Source organism: Ursus arctos, unplaced genomic scaffold (assembly GCF_023065955.2).
Source record: "Ursus arctos isolate Adak ecotype North America unplaced genomic scaffold, UrsArc2.0 scaffold_5, whole genome shotgun sequence".
Lineage (NCBI taxonomy): Eukaryota > Metazoa > Chordata > Mammalia > Carnivora > Ursidae > Ursus > Ursus arctos.
The window spans coordinates 30983636-31007507 of NW_026623067.1; the positions used below are offsets into that span (position 1 = coordinate 30983636).

General features: G+C 46.5%; 1 protein-coding gene across 6 annotated transcripts in view; it reads left to right on the top strand.

Moving 5' to 3' along the window:
• Positions 1-23872, top strand: part of RAD50 (RAD50 double strand break repair protein) — a 212700-nt gene that overhangs the window by 82537 nt on the left and 106291 nt on the right. For 3 of the 6 annotated variants that reach the window (XM_057307423.1, XM_057307421.1, XM_057307422.1), the window contains 3 exons: positions 4264-4388; positions 8253-8313; positions 22479-22658. In XM_057307423.1, coding sequence (XP_057163406.1) covers positions 22554-22658 — 105 coding nt within the window. In that variant the 5' untranslated portion in view covers positions 4264-4388; positions 8253-8313; positions 22479-22553. Of the gene's footprint in view, positions 1-4263; positions 4389-8252; positions 8314-17886; positions 17928-22478; positions 22659-23872 lie in introns of those variants that run through there. The other 3 variants (XM_057307426.1, XM_048221235.2, XM_057307424.1) reach the window with 2 other exon arrangements.

Sequence of the window (23872 nt, forward strand, 5' to 3'; positions counted from 1 at the left end):
CTTCCTCTGGTCATACCCCTCTCCCCAGCCGCCGGCCAATCTCATTCTCCCGTTTCCTCTCCCCACCCGGCACACTTTAGTGTCAGTCTCCATTTTAAGACCCAGAGGAAATGCCTGGTCCTCTAGGAAGTACCCCCAAAGCTGCCAAATCTTCCTTCCCTTCCTCAGAAACCCCTGTCGCTTAACTTTCATGCTGCCTTTTCTGTACTATCACCTGGGTGGTGACCTTCTAAAGAACAAAGTCTGCATTTTTCTGCAAGAGACCGACCTGAGTAGGTTCCTCACACCTGCAGGTGGAATTAGGTGAGGGTTAGCTCTGGTCTCACTCACAGCATGCCTCCCGTCTATACCATTACTTAATAAGGGTCATTTTCTCTGTATTCGGCCCTGGAGGTTTCTAGGCTGGCAGAGCCTCCATTGAGGTGATTTCTGCAATAGGGATGCAGGGAGCCTCTTCCCTGACGACCCCTATAGGAGCCTCTTCCCTGACGACCAGTTCAGTCTGTAGCTCCCTCCCTTAGGCTCTCAGAACACAATGTTCACCCTCTGGGGAGGTGGGACTCCAGTTAGTTCTGAAGTGCAGAATTCAGCCAGGCTTTCACCAGGTTTTTGAGAGTAGGGGAGCCCTGGGTCCTTATGGGGCAGGCTACCCAGAGAGAAAGCCATGGTCCCCAAAGCAGATGAACCCACAGCATGCCTTCTAGCCTTCCAGGTCCGAAGGGAGGGCTTTCTGAGATGCTCAAAGTCCCTTCCAGCCATCATCTCTATTTTCACAGCAAACCTGGAGGCAGGCAGTCCTAAACTGTGAAGTGCAGAGCACAAGTCAGGCATAAAATCATCAGAAAGCATCCAAAAGCTGGGAGAATCCAGCCGTCATCACCCGGCCTGAAAGGAGCCTAGTTGGAAGAAAGAAAGTCATTTCTTAATTCATCAACAAATATGAATCGCACTCCTGCTCTGGGTCAGCTCCAGGTTTGGCTCAAGACTAGCCCCTCCCCTCTCACAACTCGGGCAAAAATGCTGTATGACACAGCAGAATGAGCGTTGTACTCTTACAGAAATCCTAAATACAGAGTGGGAGGCTGCAGCTGGCTGCAGCTAGGGGGTCCTGCGATGGAAGAGTGGGCCAGGAATCGCTCCAGCGCTGTGGACTGTTCCGGAACCTCGGAGGGGGAGCGGGTGTCAGTGTGGGCTGCCGCTGATGCCCTGTGCAGTTTCATTTCTTATAAACACTGGGTTGGGAGGAAAAAGGCCTCAGCTCTCCATCCGCCCCGTGGGGCCCGGGGCCGTGGGCGGAGGGTGCTCAGGGGCCAGGCCTGGCGGCCACGTCCCACAGTGACTCTGCATGGAAGCAGCATCCTCCCCGCCCCCCAGGCGAATGGGTCCTGCAGTACCGCCTGCGCCCACAGTCGTTCGCCTAGAGCGCCCCTGGCCGAATTCTAGGCTTTCCTGGGGGCAGCAGCACCCCTACTTCGCCCTGGGGAACCCGAGTCCTGATCTGGAGCCCCTCGCCCCCAGGTGACCCACGCTCGCGCTGCCCCAACCTGATTTGAGTGTGTGTGTGTGTGTGTCTGTGTGTGGAGGGGAGGGGGGCACAAGCCTTTCAGGCGAACTTCCACATTCCTGCTCGGCCCCGGCTGGGGGTGAGTCCGGGTAAGCGGCCGGCTTCCTGGAAAGGGAGGGAGGGCGGAGAAAAGCAAAGCCTCCCAGCCGTGCCGCCCTGGTAGCTGCCAGGGACCGCCCCTCCCCCTCCCCAGCTGGCTGCCCTGCCCGTGCCAGGCAGCTCACCTGCCCGCAGCCCAGGGCACTTCCTTCTCCACCCGCCTCCCAGACTCCCGCTGCGGGCTAAGCGTTTTCAGCCAGCTCCGCAGCTCCAGGCTGTGTGAGCTCGGGCAAGCTGCTGAACTGTTCTGTGGCGATTACCACCGCCCCCCCTTCTGAGTGATGAAGCTAGCAACACTCGGGGTACAGAGCTCTTTGAAAATGCCCCTGCCCTTCCTTCTCGCCCCCCTGGGTGGCGGGCACACAGTAGGCGCACAGAAATGGCGCCCACCTCTAGACTGCCTCAGGGGAAGGTCGCGTTGCGTCCCCCCGCTGGGGCACTCCGCAGTCCGCTGCACCCCAGCGACTCGGGCTGGACTCGAAGCTATCCCGTGGGAGGCGTGGGTGTGCTGAGCCCCTGGGCCGCCGCCGCCAGCCCGCCTCCGCAGGTGGGGGAGGGGCCGACCTGGCCGCCGGGTCGGGATCGGCCCACCCGCGCCGGCCCCAGCCCCTACGGAGGGTACTGTGGGGCCGCGCCGGAGGGGCGGGGCTTGGGTTTCGGTTTCTTGCAAACGCGGCGGACATAGGGAAACCGAGGAGTTTCCGGGAACCGCGCCGGGAGCGCTGAGGTTCGCGCGGCAGCGGGGGACGGGCGGCCGTCCAGTGTCGGGGCCAGTGGCCCTCTGGAAGTTCCAAGAGGAGCTGGGGAAAACCAGGCCCGGAAAAGCCCCACCTGAATGCACCTGCCCCAGCCTCCACCAGAAGGGGCGGTGTGGGAGTGTGTGAGGGGGCTGTGCATGGGCAGGTGGGAGGAAACCGGAGGCCCCTCAAAGGGCGGAGCTCCCTGCTTGGACACTCATTGTATGACACATCTCATTTTATTGTCTTCATAGGTCTTATCATTGCTGAAATTTTCCCCTCTGTGTACTTAATTTATTTATTGGAAGATTCCTCCCATATGACTTGGACCCCTGGAGGGTGCAGCCCTGCCCCAGTAGGGCCTAGAACAGGGTTAACTGCAAGGAGGGTGTCCGTGTTTATTGAACGAGTGAAGAAATAGAGTGAGAGGCATCTACAGTGGGCTTTGTGGCCTTCTGACCTGCTTCCAGGAGACCTCTGGGCCCCGCTCTCCTGGTTCCCTACCCCAGTCAGGTGCTGATGTCCCCAGCTAAGGGAAGACCCCCACTCTGTAGGAGAGGCCTAAGCCTCTTTGTCGGGGGGGAGTCCCCTGTAGCTCCCTGAGAACTGCCCTCCAGATGGGGTGGTTGAGCAGTAAGCAGACTATAGTCATCGCAGAGGAATGCTGGCTGTGGGGGTCGGCCACTTCCTTCCCTCCCCAGGGCTTGCAACTCAGGCCAGGGATGATTGTGGGTTGGGCCTGGATCTGAGCCACAAAGGGTGGGAGTTTGGAATGGTGAGACAGAGTCCTGGACCCTCCCTGGCCTCTTCAGACCAAAGCAATGCCTAGAGTCTGGGTGGGCAAGATCACCTAAATTCTTGCTTTTGAGACCCCAGGTTTGTGACAGGGGTCTCCTTTCAGATAGCCAGAAGACCATGACTCTTGGGAAGACAAACAAGTGGAGCTCTCTCAGTCCAAAAGAGCTGGGGGTGGAGCAGGCGGCAGGGGGCCACTTGGAAGTAACCAGTCAGCCAGTGGAGGGACAGGCAGATAGACCCTCTAGCATCCCTTGTCCACGCCATCATTCACTTCTTCTGGCCCAGGCTAAGGATCAGGGTGGCTGGCCTGGGAGAGAGCCAGGGAAACTCCAAATGCTGCAAGAATAGAGCTTGTGCTCTGAGCACAGCCCCTGGTGACCTGGTGACTCATCCTGGGAATCCCAACTCCAGGGGCTGCCCTAGGAATAAGGCTCAGGACAGAGAGGGGGTGCCCCTAAGGGGACCGGCAACCATGATAGCAGTTGAGTGAAGCCCCAGACCGATAGGTTATTGTCTCTCCTGTTTCCCAAGGCTGGACTCTGCATAGTTCAAATAGTATCTTTGAGGCAGGGAGCCAAACCCTCATCCTTGCCAATAAATTTGACATAGGAGAGGACCTGGTTTTCAGAGTGTGTTGGGCTCCATTTGAGGTCACATTTCAGAAACAGTAGGTATACCTCAAGCTAGAAGATAACAGAAATGTGTCTTTGTAGTTTGGACACAGCAAGTGCTGAGTTATAGGCATATTCATATAAGGAAAACAAGGGATGAGGCAAGGTGGGTGGCCTGGTGGGTGCTCGCTCTTGTTCACTGCAGTAGCCCCAGGATCTGGCCTTCGCTGAGCACAGCAGGTGCCCTGTGAACCAGTGTGGCAAGGATGGGCAATGAATGGATGGACGATGCATTCAGATTGTCTGAGCAGTGTTCACACTTTCCCTGAGGTGATCTTGGCAACAAGACAATTTCTACAGAAAGTCTTGAATGGCCCAAAGGGAGGAAGGATGGAGGGATGTAGCTTTCCTGAGTAGCACTGTGGTCATTTTTGTCTGGTTCTATTCCTCCAAGGAGACCTCTGCTCCCTTTGCCATCGCCCTGTTCACCTGTGTGCCCTCTAAGCCCTGCAGAGAGACTGGGAGTACGGTGACAAGCCATCCAGACACAGAACAAGAGGAAGGGGCTGCTAACAGCAGGTGGGTGCTCTTTCCTCTCCTAGAAGGTAGGTCCACAGGGCACCTGGGTAACTCAGTCGGTTTAGTGTCCCATTCTTCATTTCAGCTCACGTCATGGCATTGAGCCCTGCCGTCGGGCTCTGTGTGCTTCCCGTGGAATCTGCCTGTGCCTCAACCTCTGCTCCTCACCCCTCTTGTGCGCACACGCCCTCCCCCCACCATCTCTAAAATAAATAAGTAAAATCTTTAAAATAAGGTAGGTCCACAAAGGAGCTCAATTTAGGTAGGACCTCAGTCATGTGTGAGAGGTTCCCGTGCTTTCTCTGAATGAATGTGCCCTCAGGAAAGCATGTGTTGACTGACCAACCAGCTGACTGATAGGAGGAGTGAAGAGTCAGCAGAGAGCCTCCCCTGGTCCGGGAGAAAGCATGGCTGTCTGCTGTCCAGTTTGGCCCATGACAAATCACAACGAATATCACTGTGTCAGATATCCAACATGAAATGTTGCTCTGGTAGTATTTGAGAGGACTGGATCCATACTGGGGGGCAAAATGGACCAGCCTGTACTGGGAGGAGTTCTGGGTACCCCAGGAGACAAAAGCCATTCTTCCTTCCTGGAGAACCCTCATGAATGTTGGGGACGGCTTTCCACAGGGGCTGGAGGGCACATGTAGCACTTTGCTTGTAGTGGAGTAGTAACTCCAGAAGACTGAAGACTTAGGGGCATCTGGACGTCATGGAATGCTCAGCCCTGTGCCTGTTCTGGCCTTGCGGGGACTTAGAAGCGAGCGGCCGTGGTCCCCTGGGTGTTCTCCTAGGGCAGAGGATGCAAATGTTAACAGAGCAAACTCCCCAGCACCCAGCACACTCCTCACAAACAGCAGGCACTTAGTAAGTGCACTGCTGATGGCAGAATGACAGAGGTGTGTAATACCTGGAGTATTAGACAAAGGGGCAGAGATGCTGGGGTATTGAGACAGGAGCAGTTGGTCTCAGCAGGGTCCACAGATGGCTACTCTGAGGAGGTGGCATTCATGAGGGCCTTGAAGGATGAGTCACAGTTTAATAGGCCAGCCATGGGAGAGGGCATTCCAGGATGCTGGAGCAGCCCAAGGAAAAGCTTGGAAGCCCAGAAGTGCAGGCCAGATCCTGCTTGCAGTACGGCTTTGTGTGGCTGCCCCAGGCACTGAGGCTGGGACCAGCCAAGGGGGGCCACACTGCAAAGAAGCTCAAAGGTCGTACTCAATAGTCCACACTTTATCTTGGCAGACAGGCACTCCTCAGGGCAGGACCTGTGGTTCCTCTCCTTCCAGAGAACCAGGGTCTGTCAGCAGATGTTTGTTGAAGTAAATTCTAGGACAGGTCCTGTGAGGGTAGCTGGGATCTATGCTTTAGAATACTTCCCGTGGCTGCCCTGAAGGATGAAGCATGGGCACACCAGGGGGGACTCGGACTCGTGTGGCAAACAAAACGTAGGGAAGCAGTCACTCTCAGGGGCCAACTCTATATTTGCATGACGGTGAGCGTGAGTGCCTCCTGACGTTTGGCACCCTAGGCACCTACTTGCTTCACTCTAGTCTGGGAGCCGGCTGTGGACTGGAGGCAGGGCAGTGGACAAGAGGCAGCTCAGTTATTCCGGGGGGTTTAGGTCTATAGCCACATGCGATTGACAGAAGTGGGCCTACTTGAAAGCAGGATCAGAGGACAGGATTTGGGGATGGCCAGGATGTGGAACACGTTGAAGCAGAACCCTTCTTTTTTTCTTTTTTTTTTTTCAAGATTTTATTTATTTATGTATTTGAGAGAGAGAGAGAGAGCATGAGCAGAGGGAGGGGCAGAGGCAGAGGGAGAAGCAGACTCCCTGCTGAGCAGGGATCCTGACAAGGGGGCTCCATCCCAGGACTCTGGGATCATGACCTTAACCAACTGAGCCAACCAGGCGCCCCAAAGCAGGACCCTTCTGATGCCCTCCATAATTCCCCATTCTGGGAAAAGTATAAAGAGGACCCCACTTTGCTAACACAGTTTGCCCGCCTGCATCTGGGGCCAAGGCCAGACTCTGGGCCTTGGCTTTGTCTAGATTATGAGTTTGGGGAGCTGAAGGTGTTGAGCTAAAGAGAGTAGGGCAGGAGGTGAAAAAGGTCACAACCTGCCCCAGGAATGCCCAGTCACTGTTGACCATAGCTAGAACCTGAAACAGTACATCAAGACTCCTGGGCCCTGCCCTTTGGACACTGGGTGTGGGGGCGCAGCACACAGGGAAGGCTGGATAAGGGTGCCTCCACTGCTGGATGGGGCGTGTCTATGAAACCATCATCCTTCTCTGTCCGGCATGACCAGAGTCCACCCTGAGGGCCACCTGTGTTCCCTGGGGATTAGTGGTTCCACTCCCCTAGCCCCCGCCCCTAGAAGCTCTGACCCTGTGGCAGCAGTGCCCCCTGCTGGTTAACAGAGAGACTCCCCCTCCCCCTGCCTTTGGAAAAGAGGGTGGAGGGGGTCCAGGGAAGAAAAAAGGGTGAAGGGTCAATGCACGTTTAAAGGGCGGGGTCAGGAATTGAGGATGGACTTTGGCTAAGGCAGATAGACAGGTGCCACCTGGTAAACAAAGCACCCGCTTCCTGGTCAGTTGCCTTTGAGCAGGTGCCAGAGAGCAGACCCAAGCAAAGACAGAGATGGCATTTTCTAAGATGAATACTGAGGGAGGCCAGAGAGCAAGGACCCTGTCGTGTATCCACCCTCCCACCCCACCCTGGCATCATGGCCCAGGACGGCGCACATCCCATACTGAGCACATGTCTCCCTCGGTGGGCCCTGGCCGCCCCCCAGAACAAACCCCCTGGGCCCCACAGAAGATTTGTCCTGGGACTGAGGGCCCCAGGATAGGCCTGTGAGGGGACAGTGCCCTGGGCTGTCTAAAAAGAGGAAGGGTCATCCCCTGACAGAGTTCCTGCTTCAAATGTCCAATCCAGGCTGGAAGGAAGGTGGTGATGCGTCAACAGAACAAAATCAGAGAGAGCCCGTGAGCAGCTGCATGGCTCCTCTGATTCAGGCTCCTCTGGACTCCCTCCCTCCTGAGCTCCAGATGGGGGCCTCAGGACATAGGGACCGGGTTAGAGTGCAGGGTGAGAGGTCCAGTGGACAGAGGAGTGAGAGGGGCTCGATCCCATGACCATGAGATCACGACCTGACCGAAATCAAGAGTGAGACGCTTAACCAACTGCACCACCCAGGCACCCCTAATGCAGAGACATTTTAATTTTGTAAATGATCGAAGGGGCAGTGATGTGCAGAAGAGGGCAAAGAACCCTCGAGGCAGAAGGAGGAGCTAATGTGAAGGCCTTGGGACAAGCACAAACTCAGTGTTTTGAAGGAAAAGATCACGGTGGCTGCAGCATGATGGGTAAGGAGGACAATGATAGAGAATGGGAACAGTAAGATCAACAGGGGTCAGGTGATGTGGGCATCTTGGGCCCCCTGTCAGGGGCTTGGGCTTAATGCAAAAGCAACGGAGGGCCTTTGAAGGATGTGGTACATGGGGAGGAAATGATCCAACGTGAGTTTTTAAATGCTCACTGGCTGCTGTTTGCAGACTTGACTGTCCAGTCTAAGTCTTTCTACAAGTGGAAGCAAGACCATGGGGCAGGCCAGAGTGGGGGGTTGATCCAGGAGAGATGAACCAGGGTAGTGGTGGTATCAATGGAAAGAACAGGGACAGAACCAGGCAGAGTTTGGAGGGGAAGCCAAACAGAGATGAATGGAATGTGGTGGCGACAGAATGGGAGAAAATATTTGCAATTTATATATTGAACATATATCCAAAAATGGGCTTACATATAGAAGGTTGTAGTCACCTCTTATCTGCAGTTTTGCTTTCTGTGTTTTCAGGTACCTGCGGTCTAGTGTGGTCCAGAAGCAGAAGGTCCTGCTTCTGATATATCGTCCAAAGGTCAGTGGTAGCCTAAAGCTACATGACAGTGCCTACATCATTCACCTCACTTATCTTATCACATAGGCGTTTTATTATCTCGCATCATCACAAGAAGAAAAATGGTGTATAATTATATATAATAATATATATGCAATATAAAATGTATTGTAGGTAATATAATAGGCAAATAATCTATATTGCAGAAAAAGAGACACAGTATTTATAGGGTAGTACATTTATTTTCCTTCAAATTTTTATTTAAATTCTGGTTAGTTAGCATACAGTGCAATATTGGTTTTGGGAGTAGAATTCAGATTCATCTCTTACATACAACACCCAGTGCTCATCATAACAAGTGCCCTCCTTAACACCCATCACCCATCTAGCCCATCCCCCCACCCATCTCTCTCCATCAATCCTCAGTTTGTTCTGTATTGCTAAGAGTTACTTATGGCTTGTTTCCCTCTCTCCTTCTTTTTCTTTTCCCCCTTCCCATATGTTCATCTGTTTTGTTTCTTAAATTCCATATATGAGTGAAATCGTATGGTATTTGTCTTTCTCTGACTGACTTATTTCGCTTAGCATAATAGCCTCTAGCTCCATTTCACTATTTACAGATAACATGATACTTTACATGGAAAACCTGAAAGAGCCCACCAAAAAATTGCTAGAACTAATACACGAATTCAGCAAAGTTGCAGGATATAAAATCAACGTACAGAAATCTGTTGCATTTCTATACATCAATAATGAAGCAGCAGAAAAAGAAATCAAGGAATTGATCCCATTTACAATTGCACCAAAAACTGTAAAACGGCTAGGAATCAACCTAACCAAAGAGGTAAAAGATCTGTACTCTGAAAACTATAGAACACTTATGAAGGAAATTGAAGAGGACACAAAGAAAAGGGAAAACATTCCATGCTCATGGATTGGAAGAACAAACATTGTTAAAATGTCTATACTACCCAAGGCAATCTACACATTCAAGGCAATCCCTATCAAAATACTGCCAGCATTTTTCATAGAGCTAGGACAAACAATCCTAAAATTTGTATGGAACCACAAAAGACCCCAAATAGCAAAAGCAATCCTGAAAAAGAGAAGAAAAGCTGGAGGCATCACGATTCCAGACTTTAAGCTACATGACAGAGCTATAATCATCAAGACAGTATGGTATTGGCACAAAAACAGACACATAGATCAATGGAACAGAATAGAAAACCCCAAAATCGACCCACAACTATATAGTTAACTAATCTTCAACAAAGCAGGAAAGATAATCCAATGGAAAAAAGACAGTCTCTTCAACAAATGGTGCTGGGAAAAGTGGACAGCAACATGCAGAAGAATGAAACTGGGCCATTTTCTTACACCATGAACAAAAATAAATTCAAGGGGCGCCTGGGTAGCACAGTCGTTAAGCATCTGCCTTCAGCTCAGGGCATGATCCTGGAGTTCCGGGATTGAGTCCCACATCGGGCTCCTCCGCTGGGAGCCTGCTTCTTCCTCTCCCGTTCCCCTGCTGTGTTTGTTCCCCCTCTCGCTGGCTGTCTCTCTGTCAAATATTTAAATAAAATCTTTAAAAAAAAAAAATTCAAAATGGGTGAAAGACCTAAATATGAGATAGGAAACCATCCAAATCCTAGAGGAGAACACAGGCAGCAACCTCTCTGAACTCGGCTTTAGCAATTTCTTTCTAGACACATTGCCGGAGGCAAGGGAAATAATAGCAAAAATGAACTATTGGGACTTCATCAAGATAAAAAGCTTCTGTGCAGCGAAGGAAACAATCAACAAAAGTAAAAGGCGGCCTACGGAATAGGAAAAGATATTTGCAGATGACATATCTGATAAAGGGTTAGTATCCAAAATCTATAAAGAACTTATGAAACTCAATACCCAAAAAACAAATAATCCAGTATAGGTAATACATTTAAATTACTTCTGATTTATCACAGAAGGAGAGAAGGAAGTCTCATTGTGGAGACCAGAGAGAAGTGGAATCACATCTTTAAGGTGCTGGAGGAAGGAAAAAAAAAAACCCATAGACCCACAGTTCTATAGCCAATAAAAATATCCTCGAGGAGTGAAGGTGAAATAAAGACATTCTCAGATGAAGGAAGACAAAGAGAATTCCTTGACAGTTGACCTGCTCTAAAATAATTGGTAAAAGAAGTTCTTCAGACAGAAGGGACATGATACCAGAAGTTAACTTGAAATATCAGGAATGAAGGAAGATCAACAGAAATGGTAAAATCTGGGTTAATTTAACATTCTCTTATTTATTATTTGACATGCTCTTGGGTTCTTTATGTTTTATGGTTGAAAAAAATTATAACATTTTCTAATGGTATTTTCAACGTATGTGTATATAATAATGAAACTACAGCGTAAAGAAGGGAGAATAAAGGACCCTGTAGGGTGGTAAGGTTTTACATTCCACTTAAAATGATAACATGTTTATTCTAAGCAGACCTGAAAAGGTAAATAAGTATATTATAATCCGTAGAGCAATCACTTAAAAAAGAATAATTATAAACACAATAGATGCATTTAAATGGAATACTAAAAAAAATGTTCAAATAACCCAAACATGCAGGAAAGAGGAAACGGAGGGAGGGCAAACAGAGAAACAAATGATAAAATACTAGACATAAATTCAATCACAACAACAATTATGTAAAATGTAAATGGTCTAGGAGTACTGCCAGCAAAAACGGTGACATTTGGGATTCCAAAAGCCCATCCCTACCCAGAAGCAGGGAATACAGTGGCAAAAACTGTCAGAATCAGCTTTATTAGAGCTCTAGAAAGTGATTGAAAGTTTACAGCAACACCAGGGAAATGTTTAATCAAGGAAAAAGAAACCTAGCTGCATCTTGGTAGAACTCTGTGGTGTTTTAACTTACCCAAGCCTCATTCCCCTCTTTCCAGTTTGGCAAGAGCCTTGAAGACAACAGCGTGGTTTCCCAGTATAGGTTCTTAGTACAAGAGGGAGCAGAATGGGCCTTATTCTCAAGGAATTGTGGTTGTTTTGACCTGTCCTCTCAAGTACACGGAACATCCTCAAGGACAGATGATACGAAAGGACACAAGACAAGTCTTAACAAATTTAAGAAGATTGAAATCATACCAGGGATGTTTTCTGACCACAATGATATGACACTAGAAATCAACAATAGGAGGAAAGCTGGAAAATCTACACAATTATGTGAAAGCTAAATAACCCACTCTCGAATAACCAGTGGGTCGAAGAAGCAATCCAAAGGGAAGTCCAAGAATATCCCAAAGCAAATGAAAATAGAAACACAACTTACCAAAACCTATGGCATGCTTGAAAGCAGTTTTTTTTTTTTTTAAGATTTATTTATTTGTTTTAGAGAGGTGGGGAGAGGCAGAGGGAGAGGGAGAGAATCCCAGGCAGATTCCTGGCTGAGCGCAGATCCCCATGCAGGGCTGATCTCATGACCCTGAGACCATGATCCGAGCTGAAACCAAGAGTCGACGCTCAACCGACTGATCCACCCAGGTACCCCATTGTAAAAGCAGTTCTGAGAAGGAAGTGGAGAGCCATAAATGCACATAATAAGAAATTAGAAAGATCACAAAGATTAAAAAGATAGAAATTTAAAAACCACCTTCACACCTCAAGGAACTAGAAAAAGAAAAGCAAAATAAGCCCACAGTTAGTAGAAGAAAGGAAATAATAAAGGTCAGAGTGGAAATAAATGAAATAGAGACCAGAAGAACAACAACAATGATCAACAAAACACAGAGCTGGTTTTATGAAAAGATCAACACAAGTGACAAACCCCTAGAAGACTGAGAAAAAAATAGAGAAGACTTAAATATGTGAAATCAGAAAGGAAAGAGGAGAAATAGTAACTGACACCACAGAAATACAGGGCATCATAAGAGACTACTTTGAACAATTATACGCCAACAAATTAGATAACTGAGAAGAAATGGATAATTTCCTGGAATCATACAACCTATCAAGGCTGAATCAGGAAGAAATAGCACGTCTGAACAAACCGATAGTGAGTAAGGAGGTTGAATCAGTAATCAAAAACAAACCTTCCAACACAGAAAGCGCCAGGACCAGATGGCTTCATGGGCAAATTCTACCAAACACTTAAGGAAAAATTAATGCCAATCCTCAAACTTTTCCAGAAAATTAAAGAGGAGGGAACACTCCCAAACTCATCCTATGAGGCCAGCATTACCCTGATACCAAACCCAGATAAGGACACTGCAAGAAAGGACACTGTAGACCTAATGAAAATAGATGTAAAAATTCTCCACAAAATATTATCAAACTGAATTCAAGAATTCATTTAAAGGGGGGCGCATGGGTGGCACAGTGGTTGGGCGTCTGCCTTCGGCTCAGGGCGGGATCCCGGCGTTGTGGGATCGAGCCCCACATCAGGCTCCTCCGCTGTGAGCCTGCTTCTTCCTCTCCCACTCCCCCTGCTTGTGTTCCCTCTCTCGCTGGCTGTCTCTATCTCTGTCAAATAAATAAATAAATAATCTTAAAAAAAAAAAAAAGAATTCATTTAAAGGACTATATACCTTGACCAAGTGTGTTTTGTCCCTAAGATGCAAGGATGACCCAACATAGACACACTGATAAATGTGATACACCACATTTATAGAATGAAAGATCAAAGTCATGTCAGATCAATAGATGCAGAAAAGGTGTTTGACAAAATGCAACATACTTTCATGATGAACACTCTCAATAGATTGGGTACATAGAGGGAACACACCTAAACATAATAAGGCCATATATGACAAGAACATGATACTCAACAGGAAAAATGGAAAGCTTTTGCTCCAAGATCAAGAATAAGATCACTGTCACCACTCTTGTTAAAAATAGTACTGGAAGTCCTAGCTAGAATAATGAGGCAAGACAAAGAAATAAAAGGGACCTAAATAGGAAAGAAAGACATAAAATTGTTACTATTTGTTGATGATATGATTCTATATATTGAAAACTCCAACAAGACTTGACAGAAAAACTGTTGGATCTAATCCATGAATTCAGTAAAGTTGCAGGATATAATTCATAATCAATACACAGAAGTCAGTTGCTTTTCTATATACTGAAACGTTTGAAAAAGAAATAAATAGCAACAAAAACAATAGAATAGTTAGAAATAAGTTAACAAAGGAAGTGAAAGATCTGTATAATAGGGGTGCCTGGGTGGCTTAGTTGGTTAAGTGTCTGCCTTCGGCTCAGGTTGTGATCCCAGGGTCCTGGGATCGAGCCCCACATCACATCAGACTCCCTGCTCAGTGGGGAGCCTGCTTCTCCCTCTCCCGCTCCCCCTGCTTGTGTGTGCTCTCTCTCTTTCTCTGTCAAATAAATAAAATCTTTTAAAAAAAGATTTGTGTAATAAAAGCCACAAGACTTTGCTGAAGAAAACACAAAGGACATCCCGTGTTCATGGATTGGAATACTGAATGTTGTTAAAATGTCCATGCTACCCAAAGTCGTCTATAGATTCAGTACAATCCCCATCAAAATGCCAATAGCATTTCCATAAAAGTAGAAAAAAAAATCCTGAAATTTATAAGGACCCACAAAAGATCTCAAGTAGACAAAGCAATCATGAGAAAGAAGAACAAAATTCCCAAAAATGAGGCATCACATTTCCTGATTTCAAACTATACTGCAAGTCTACAGTAATGGAAACAGTATGGTACTGGCATAAAAATAGACCCATACGTCAACAGAACAGAACAGAAAGCCCAGAATTTAACATCTACATCTACAGTCAACTATTATTTGGTAAGGGAGCCAGGAACATCCAGTGGGGAAGGGATAATCTCTTCAACAAATGGTAATGAGACACTGGATAACCACATGCAGAAAAATGAAACTGGATTCCTATCTTAAACCAGTCACAAAAAATAACTCGACATGAATCAAAGACTCAAACGTAAGACATGAGGCCATAAAACTAGAAGAAAGCATAGGAAACAACCTCCTCAACATTGGTCTTGGCAGTGTTTCTTTGGCTACGACACCAAAAACAAACAAAAGGAAAAAACCAACAAATGGGACTCCAGCAAACTTAAATCTTCTGCACGGCAAGAGAAACAGTCAACAAAATGACAAGGCATCCTACAGAATGGGAGAAAATTTTTGCATACTACATATTGGATAAGGGGTTAATATCCAAAATTTATTAAAGAACTCATAGAATTCGATAATAAGTAAAAATCCAATTAAAAAACAGCAGAGGAACCAAATAGACATTTTTGCAAAGATGACATTTAAGTGGCCAACATGAAAAGGAGTTCAACGTCACTAATCGTCTGGGAAATGCAAATCGGGTTCATGATGCGGTATCACCGCACACCTGTCAAAATGGTGATCGTCAAGAAGACAAGAGAACACGTGCTGGGGAGGACATAGAGGAAAGGGAACCCTTGTGCATTGTTGGTGGGATTTTAAACGGGCTCGGCTACTGTTGAGAACAGTATGGAGGTTCCTCAAAAAATTAAAAATAGATCTACCATGTGATCCAGCAATCCCACTTCTGCATATATATCGAAAGGGAATAAACACAGGATATCAAAAAGATATCTGCAGCATGATTCACAGTAGCCAGGATACAGAAACAACCTAAGTGTCTGTTAACAGTTGAATGGATAAAGAAGATGTAGTGTATTTATACACTGGAGTCCTATTCAGCCATGAGGAAAAAGGAAATTCTCCCATTTGCAACCACATGGGTGAACCTTGAGGACATTATGCTAAGTAAGTCAGAGAAAGACAAAAACACTGTATGATATCTCTTACATGTGGAATCCAAAAATCTGAAATTGTCAAAGCGTTGAGTGACCAGGGGTTGGAGGGTAGGGAAATGGGAGAGGTGTTAAGTTATGAATTGGCAGCTAGTACATAAATAAGTCTGGAGACTTATTGGAGATCTGTTACACGGTACAGTGGTCGTGGATACCAAAATTGTATTACAAACATTCATAGATGGAAGTGCTAACTAATGCTGTTATGACAATCATATTGCAATATAAATGTATCAAACTTATATATACACCTTAAACTTACACAATGTTATATTTCAAATAGAACTCAATAAAAAATTTAAAGTAATAAAATAAAAATAGAAACTTACTCTACTCCTCCAGTAATCAAAACAGTGGGGTCCTGCCACACACACATACATATCAGAATTGAGAGTACCACAGTAAACCCTTATATGTATAGTCAATTCATTTCCTTTTTTTAAAAAAAGATTGATTTATTTATTTGAGAGAAAGAGAGGGAGTGGGGGTGGGGGTAGAGGAGCAGAGGGAGAGGGAGAGAGTCTCAAGCATGTCTGAGAGTCTCAGCATGGAGCCTGATGCGGGGACTGATCTCATGACCCTGAGATCAGGACCTGAGCCGAAACCAAGAGTTGGCTGCCTAACTGACTGCACCACGCATGTGCCCCCCCCCCAAGTCAATTCATTTTCAATCACGGTACCAAGGCAATTCAGTTGTATTTTCTACAAATGGTGCTGGGACAATTGAATATCCTTATGTAAAATGAAGAATTTATATGCTTGCCTCACATCACACACACAAATTAACTCAAAATGGATAAAAGACCTAAATAAGAGTTAAAGCTGTAAAATGTTTAAAAGCAAACATAGAAGAATATCTTTGGATATTCTTGGATTAAGCAAATATTTCTTAGTTAGGACCCCAAAAGCACAATCCATAAATGAAAAGTTAGCAAACTAGGCTTCAAAATGTAACACTGCTTTTCAGAAGACATCATCAAGTAAATGGGTAGTCAAGCAATAGACTTCAAAGTATTTGTAAATCCTGTATTGGATACGGACGCCTGGGTGGCTCCGTCGGTTAAGTTCTGCCTTCGGCTCAGGTCATGATCTCGGGGTCCTGGGATGGAGCGGGCTCCCCGCTCAGCCGTGGGAGTCTGCTTCTCCCTCTTCCTATGCCCCTCCCCCTGCTTGTGCTCTCTCTCAAATAAATAAATAAAATATTTTTTTAAAATCCTGTAGTGGATCAAGGACATATCTAAATATATAAAGAACTCAGAAGGCCGAAAATAGAAAACAAAGAAATGAGAAACAAGAGAATAAACAGAAAACAAAAAGTGAAATGGTAGACTTAAGCCATAATATATCAATGATTACACCAAATGCAAATATTTTGACAGCATTAGCCATTAGGTAAGTGCAAATGAAAACTATGATGAGATAACACTCCATGTCTAATAGGATGGTTAAAATAGAAAATATTGACAAAACCAAGTGGTGGTGGGGAGAAGAAGCAACTGCGATTCTCATACACAGCAGATAGACACACAAATGATATATCACTTCGGAAAACAATTTGGCAGTTTCTTATAGTCAAACATTCACTAACTGTAGGATACAGCAACCCTACTCCTAGGTATTTATCCTAGAGAAATGAAGATGTATGTAAACAAATATTTATAGCAGCTCTATTGATAATTGTCAAATACTGGAAGCAACTCAAATATTCAATGAGTGAATGAATAAATAGACTCATACGTCCCTGCAATGAAAACTACTCAGGAAAAAAAAAGGAAGGAACACAACACAATTTGAGTGAATTTCTAAGTCATTATGCTAAGTAAAAGCAGCCAGTCTCAAAAGGCTACCTACTGCCTGATTCCATTAATACGACACTCGCTAAAAGACAAAACTCTGTTGGTGGAGATTAGATCAGTAGCTCCCAGGGCCCGGGGTGGAGAGAGTTACAACTACCGAGGGATAGCCCCAGAGAGTTTTTATTCTGTATCCTGATTGTGGTGGTGGTTACACAAACCTATATGTGTATTAAAATCATAGAACTGTTCACCAAAGTTGTTATTTTCACTGTATATTAATTTAAAAATAAAATAGGTCACACAAGGAATGAATAAAGTATTGATACATGACAACGGATAAATCTCAAAATAATTCTACTGAGTCAAAGAAACCAGGCTGGGTATCATCCCATTTTTATACAATTCTAGAAAATGCAAACTAATCCATAGTGACAGAAAACCAATCCGTGATTGCCTAAGGGTGGGGAGGTGGGGAGGGCTGATCGATCTGTTCACTATTTTGATCATGGTGATGGTTTCATCGGTGCATACATATTCCAAACTTAATAAATTGTACACCTTGGGTCCAGTTTCTCCTATGTTAATTATATCTCAGCAAAGCTGTAAAATAAAATACATTGGCTGCCCTCGAGGAGCGTAGCATCCAGTGACAAAGAAATTGACAGTTTTGTAACCCAAAGTTACATGAATGGTAGCCATGGGATCGAAGGCCGGAACTCCCTTCACCCAACTGAGAAATCCTCCTATGGCTGGTTACAGTCACCACTGTTTAACTTTTGTAGGCACAGCCTGCATGACGGGAAGCACGCAGCCAACTCAGGGTAGGGCTGAGCGTTTGAAGAGACTTTCTGCTCTTTTCCCAGGGCTCTCCCAGCACTGAATCTTTTGTCCTCATGGTGTATCCCAGCCTACTGTTCACAAACCCTGTGACCTTGAGCAAGCTCCTTGGCCTCTCTAATCCTCCTGTTCTGAGCATCGATGAAACACAGATAATAAAAGTGCCCACCTGGCAAGGTTGGTATGAGGACTGAATGACATCAAGGCTATAAAATAACATCCTATCCCCAACTGATAGAGGATACTTCTGGGAGGATTTTGTCTTATACCATATATATAGATACGTATTACATCATGCATGTAACACTTTTCGTGCTGAAAAGAGAATGAGAGAGAACTGCATCTCTGGGTCGGGACACTGCAATCCTAAGTAAGGCGGGGTGCCCGCCCATCCCACTTACTTCCTACGGCCAAGAGAGAGCCCCATTTCAGTTCACAGATGGGGCCATGAGAGACTCAAAGAGCTCACTGACGGCCGAGCTGGGACTCCTGACTCCTAGACCAGTGCTTCGACAACAAGAGCAGATATTTGGGACCAAGGCCAGAGGGGAACGGGAAAATTGTCACCTGGGGGCTGGAAGTGGGAGAATAGAGGAGCTAGTTGATCGGGAAACTGTTTTCAGAGCCATAGCCTGCTGCGGTCTGGGGGCAGGGTGAAAAGGCAGGAAGGAGAGAACGAGCCACACTCATTACACTCATTTTTTCCTCCATCTGATATTTATGGATTGCCAGCGCCATGCTAGGATCTGAGGGATGAGTAAGAGGTCCCCTTTCCCCCAGAGCTAATGCTGATACAGGCCTGAGAGATGAGGAGATAAAAGATGACATTTTGGCACAATTCAAATTCTGTCATGCGTTCGGTCCCTAAACATTGACCAGAGTCACCCTCGTTCCCTGGGTTTCTTCTTGCTTCCCACTGGGAAAATGTTTAGCGTGGGGAGGAAGAAGCTGTGAGGCGGTGAGTGGTCAAGAGAAGGACTTGAGACCAAGGGTGGGTGCTGTCTAGATCCTTCACACCTTCCATGCTCAGGGTCCCACCTGAACTCTCTCCTTGACTGAACTCAGGCCACTAGCGAGAGTTAACTGGGTAGACACCCAAAAATCAACGGCTCATTTGCAGAAGACAGAACTCAGTCCAAAGACTTGGCTCTGTTTTCACCTGGCGGATGGGCTGCTGGGCGGATGAGTTTGGGAAGCCTGGTGATGGTGCCTTTGAGGTCTGGCAGTCAGTTTTTAACTTCTGTCACCACCAGAGGGCGGTGTTGGGGCATGTCAAAGCCCCAGGAAACCGTGTGCCTCAGCCAGGGGACAGTAAACAGAGCTTGACTTCCTGCAGCCAGGCTGCATCTGCTTTTCTGATATGTTTTAAGCACCTTAAACTCAAAGAGCCACTGTGTGTACAAAGGCTTCAGTGGCAGCCTTGCAGCCAGTTCCAGAATTCTGCGTTGGTACTAATCCTTGGGGAAATACCCGGAACAGCCAGTAGAGGGGGATGGAGAGCTGAGATCGTGGGTCCCTCAGTGAACAATGAACTGCGGTGGCAAAACGGCTCCAGAAATTGCACTATACGAACACAGAAATAAACTGGAATTGGGTGAGGAGGAAGGAGGAGCTGACAAGATGGTACAAGGTTGGAGATAAGGGGAATGCAAAGCGGAGTGAAGAGGAAAATCCCCCACAGTGGGGTGGCCACAGAACTTCAAAGGACGGGAGCACGAGTGCTTAATTTGAGATTGCTTCTGCCGCAGAGAGATCTGTGCAGCTGGTCAGCTTTGTTGTGTGGCCAGAACTCCACGGAAAGAGCCGCATTCTGTTGGCGTGTTGGCTGGTAGAATGTCAGGATGAATCACACAGCAGGAGCAGGGACCAGCAGTGGTCATGCAAACCCAAGCCTTTGGGGATGGGCAGCCACCTCGGCAAAGGCTTTGGACCTGCACGCGGGCAAAGATGAGTTTGAGCCTGCCCGTTCAGGTCTCAGGAGCCTGGGAGAGCCCAGCTTACATCTGCGTTACAAAAGAGGGCTTCTGCCATGATGCGGAAGGTGTGGGGAAAGGAATCGAGGAGCCCAGGTCCGGGGAGCCTCTACCACCTGCAGAGAGAACAGAATTCTAAGAGGGCTTTTCCTGCAGAAAGTGGAGCTTGGGTATGGATCCTAAGGGAATAGAGGGAGCTGCAGCGGTGAGAGAAGACAGATCAGGGGTCCACTACAACCCCTGCGTGACAGGGTCCTGCCTCCTCCCACTCATCCCACACCACCCCTTTTCTCACACAGACCCAAGTTCAAGCAACCAACCCCCAGACCAATAGCCTCCTAACTTATTTCCCTGATTAAACATGAACACCTCATCTCTTTCCACACAGAGGCAAGAGTTCTTTTAAGAACAGAAGTCATATAATGACCCTCCTCTGTTTTAAACTGTCAGCGACTTCCCATTACTAGGAGAAACACAGAGTCCTCTCTGTGGGCTGCATGGGCCATCCCTTCCCTCCCTAGCCTCATCTTCTGCCACGCAACCCATGTGTTCCAGCCGTCCGTCTTCCTACTGTTCCTCAATCGCACCAAGTTCATTCCCACTTCGGAAATTTGCCCTTCTGTTTAGCTGTCTCTTCCCCCCAGACTTTCACATATATGGCTTCTTTTTATCAGTTAGCTCTCAAATGTCACCTTCTCACGCCTTCCCTGACATGTAAGGTTGCTCCCCAGCCCCTGCCCAATCTCCCTCTATCACACCGGTCCCTAGCCCTCATCATGATCTGAAATGGTCTTTGCTTCCATGATTCCTTCTCCACTATGGTATAAACACCTTGAGGGCAAGAGCTTGCCTGTCAACTTCACTACTCATCCTTAGTGCCTGGCCCCTAGAGGTGGTCAGGAAATGATTTTTGAAAGAATAAATGTTCCATCAACTCTATTTGGTGGGTTTGGTGATCACTTCCAAAGTGAGTTTAATTCTCCCAAAGTGTAGGCAGTAGCAGAATTTGAACTCAGGCAGCCTGACTTTTGTGCTTACGCTTTGACCTTGGATTATTTTATCTCGACCTTTGTCTGTTCTTTCCCAGATAGCACTTACCGTAATCTATAGTTGTTTTGCTTGTTTGTTGTCTGACCCCTCTCCTGGTGTCATGCTGCTGGAATAGGACTGCGTCCTGCCCCGTGCAGTGTTGCCAATGCTTAGAACAGCGCCTGGCACATTGTAGGTACTCCGTGTTGGCCGGGTGAGTGGGTAAACACCAGGCGAACATACAAGTGGGGGATGGATGTGGAGGAACGTGACCATGCCAGCGGTGGGGGACTTTCCCAGGCACTAGCAGGAGGCCGGTGCCCAGAGCGCAGCAGTGCCTGGGCAAAGGGGCCCGCCAAGAAGCTGCCCCTTGCTGTGGCAGAAGGCATCTTTCGGGGCAGATGGTGGTGGCCTTGCTCACTCTTACAGCGAGGGAGGGTCACCTGTTCTGTGAATCTTCAAACTTGGGGTCATTCCCCCACGTGGGCCCTGGGTTTGGCCTTGCTCCTGACCATATCCGAGAGTCCCGTCCGTCCACTGGGGTGATACCAGGCTTCTGGGTGAATCTGTGCAAACGGCTTCTTTTCCACTCGTTACGTTATGTCAGCACCGTTTCAGCTTCTGAGAAACAGGAAGCACCATGATGTGTGGTGGGTTTGAAAGGGTGATAAGAGACATAATCACATTTCTTTGGTTTGCGCATGGAGGACTGGGGTTCCTGTTTGCTCTGATGCGAACACATCACCTTTTCCCTCTAGCCAGAATTCTGGAGGATGAGGACCGTGTGGGAAATATGTTTTATGGGGGCAAAAAGAACAGGGGGATAAGAGCTTTTAAAATTGTTGTTATGAAACATCATACATACAAAAAATGTACAGTTTAAAACTTAACAAAAATTTTAAAATCCATGTGTCCTCCACCCCATCCCTGAGAAGGTGACTCTCCCATAATATCCCACTCCCTCCTCACCAGAGGTAGCCACTGTCTTGATTTTTGTGCTTAATTATTTCTTGCTATTCTTCATGGTTTTATCACATATGTAAATATCCCTAAATTATATATGATTTTATTTTGCCCATTTTTTACCTTTTTTAAAAAAAAAAGATTTTTTTTTATTTATTTGAGGGAGAAAGAGTAGGGGGAGGGGCAAAGGGGGAGGAAGAGAGAGTCTCAAGCAGACTCTGCATTCAGCATGGAGCCGGACATGGGGTTCAGTCTCACAACCCTAAGATCAGGGCCCTGAGGTCAGGACTTGAGCCAAAACCAAGACTTGGACGCTTAACCCACCAAGCCACTCAGGCACCCCATTTTTGACCTTTTTATAAATGGAATCTTGTTGGATATATTTAAGACTTGCTTTTTCTGTTCAGTAAAATGTTTTCTTTTTTTTTTTAAAGATTTTTTTAAATTTATTAATTTGACATAGAGAGACAGCCAGCAAGAGAGGGAACACAAGCAGGGGGAGTGGGAGAGGAAGAAGCAGGCTCCCAGCAGAGGAGCCTAATGTGGGGCTCAATCCCAGAACGCTGGGATCACGGCCTGAGCCAAAGGCAGACGTTTAAGGACTGTGCCACTCAGGCGCCCCAAGTTCAGTAAAATGTTTTCAGACTCATCCATGTTGACCCAAATATCTGTACATTCATTTACTTTACTGCAACCCAGTGAATGACCAAACAAGAATTTATCTATTTTTTTAAAAGATTTTTTATTTTTATTTATGTGACAGAGAGACAGCCAGCAAGAGAGGGAACACAGCAGGGGAGTGGGAGAGGAAGAAGCAGGCTCCCAGCGGGGGAGCCCGATGTGGGCCTGGATCCCGCAACGCCAGGATCACGCCCTGAGCCGAAGGCAGACGCTTAACGACTGCGCCACCCAGGCACCCCAAGAATTTATCTATTTTATACTGGTGGGTATTTCATTTTTTTTTTTCAGTTTTAGCTATTAGAAACAGTGAAGTTAAAAGGATGTTAGGTAATTACTAAGGAAAACTGAATAAGGTATAGACTTTAATAATAGTGTATCAATATTGGTTTATTAATGTGACAAATGTACCATCCAATTGTGAGATGTTTATAGTAGGGGAAATTGGATGTGGAGTACATGGAACTCTGTACTCTCTTCACAATTTTTCTGTAATCTACAACTATTTTAAAATAAAAAACTTGGGGGCACCTGGGTGGCTCAGTCTGTTGGGCATCTGCCTTTGGCTCAGGTCATGATCCCAGGGTCCTGGGATCGAGCCCTGCATTGAGCTCCCTGCTTGGTGAGGAACCTGCTTCTCCTTCTCCCTCTGTTGCTCTCCCCCACCCCCCGGCTTGTGCTCTGTCACTCTCGCTCTCTAAATAAATAAATAAAATAAAATAAAATAAAATAAAATAAAATAAAATAAAATAATTGATGGGACACCTGGCTGGCTCAGTCAGTAGAGCATCTGACTTTTGATCTTGGGGTTATGAGTTCAAGTCCCATGTTAGATGTAGAGATTACTTAAAAATAAAATTTAATTTAATTTAATTAAAAATTTTGTTAAAGAAAACCCAATCATGGAGCACCTGGGTGGCTCAGTTGGTTAAGTATGTGCCTTCGGCTCAAGTCATGATCTCAGGGTCCTGTTTAGCGGTGAGTCAGCTTCTCCCTCTGCCCCTCCCCCCAACTCATGCACACTCTCTCCCTCTCTCTCTCAAATCAATAAATAAAATATTTTTTAGAAAAAGTAAAAAGAAAACCCAAAGGTGTTATGAACATACTTTCTTAAATCTCCTAATGTCCATGTGCAAGAATTTCTTTAGACCTTATACCAGACTGAAATTCTGGGTCATGGAGTACACGTGTCTCAATGTTCTTAGCTCTGCATTTCAAGAGTACCAGTTTTTACTGTCCCACACACAGTGTGTAAGAATTCCTTTTACTTCACATCCTGGACAATACTTGTAATATCTTGACTTTTTAAAATTTTTGCCAGTCTGGTGGGTGTGAGATGCTATCTCATTGCGGTTTAATTTTGTATTTCCCTGACTACTAACAAGGTTGACATCTCTTTATGTTTATTGGCCATCTGTGCTTCCTGTTCTGAGAATATGCTTACTCATGTCATTTACCTGTTTTTTTCTGGTGGGTTAT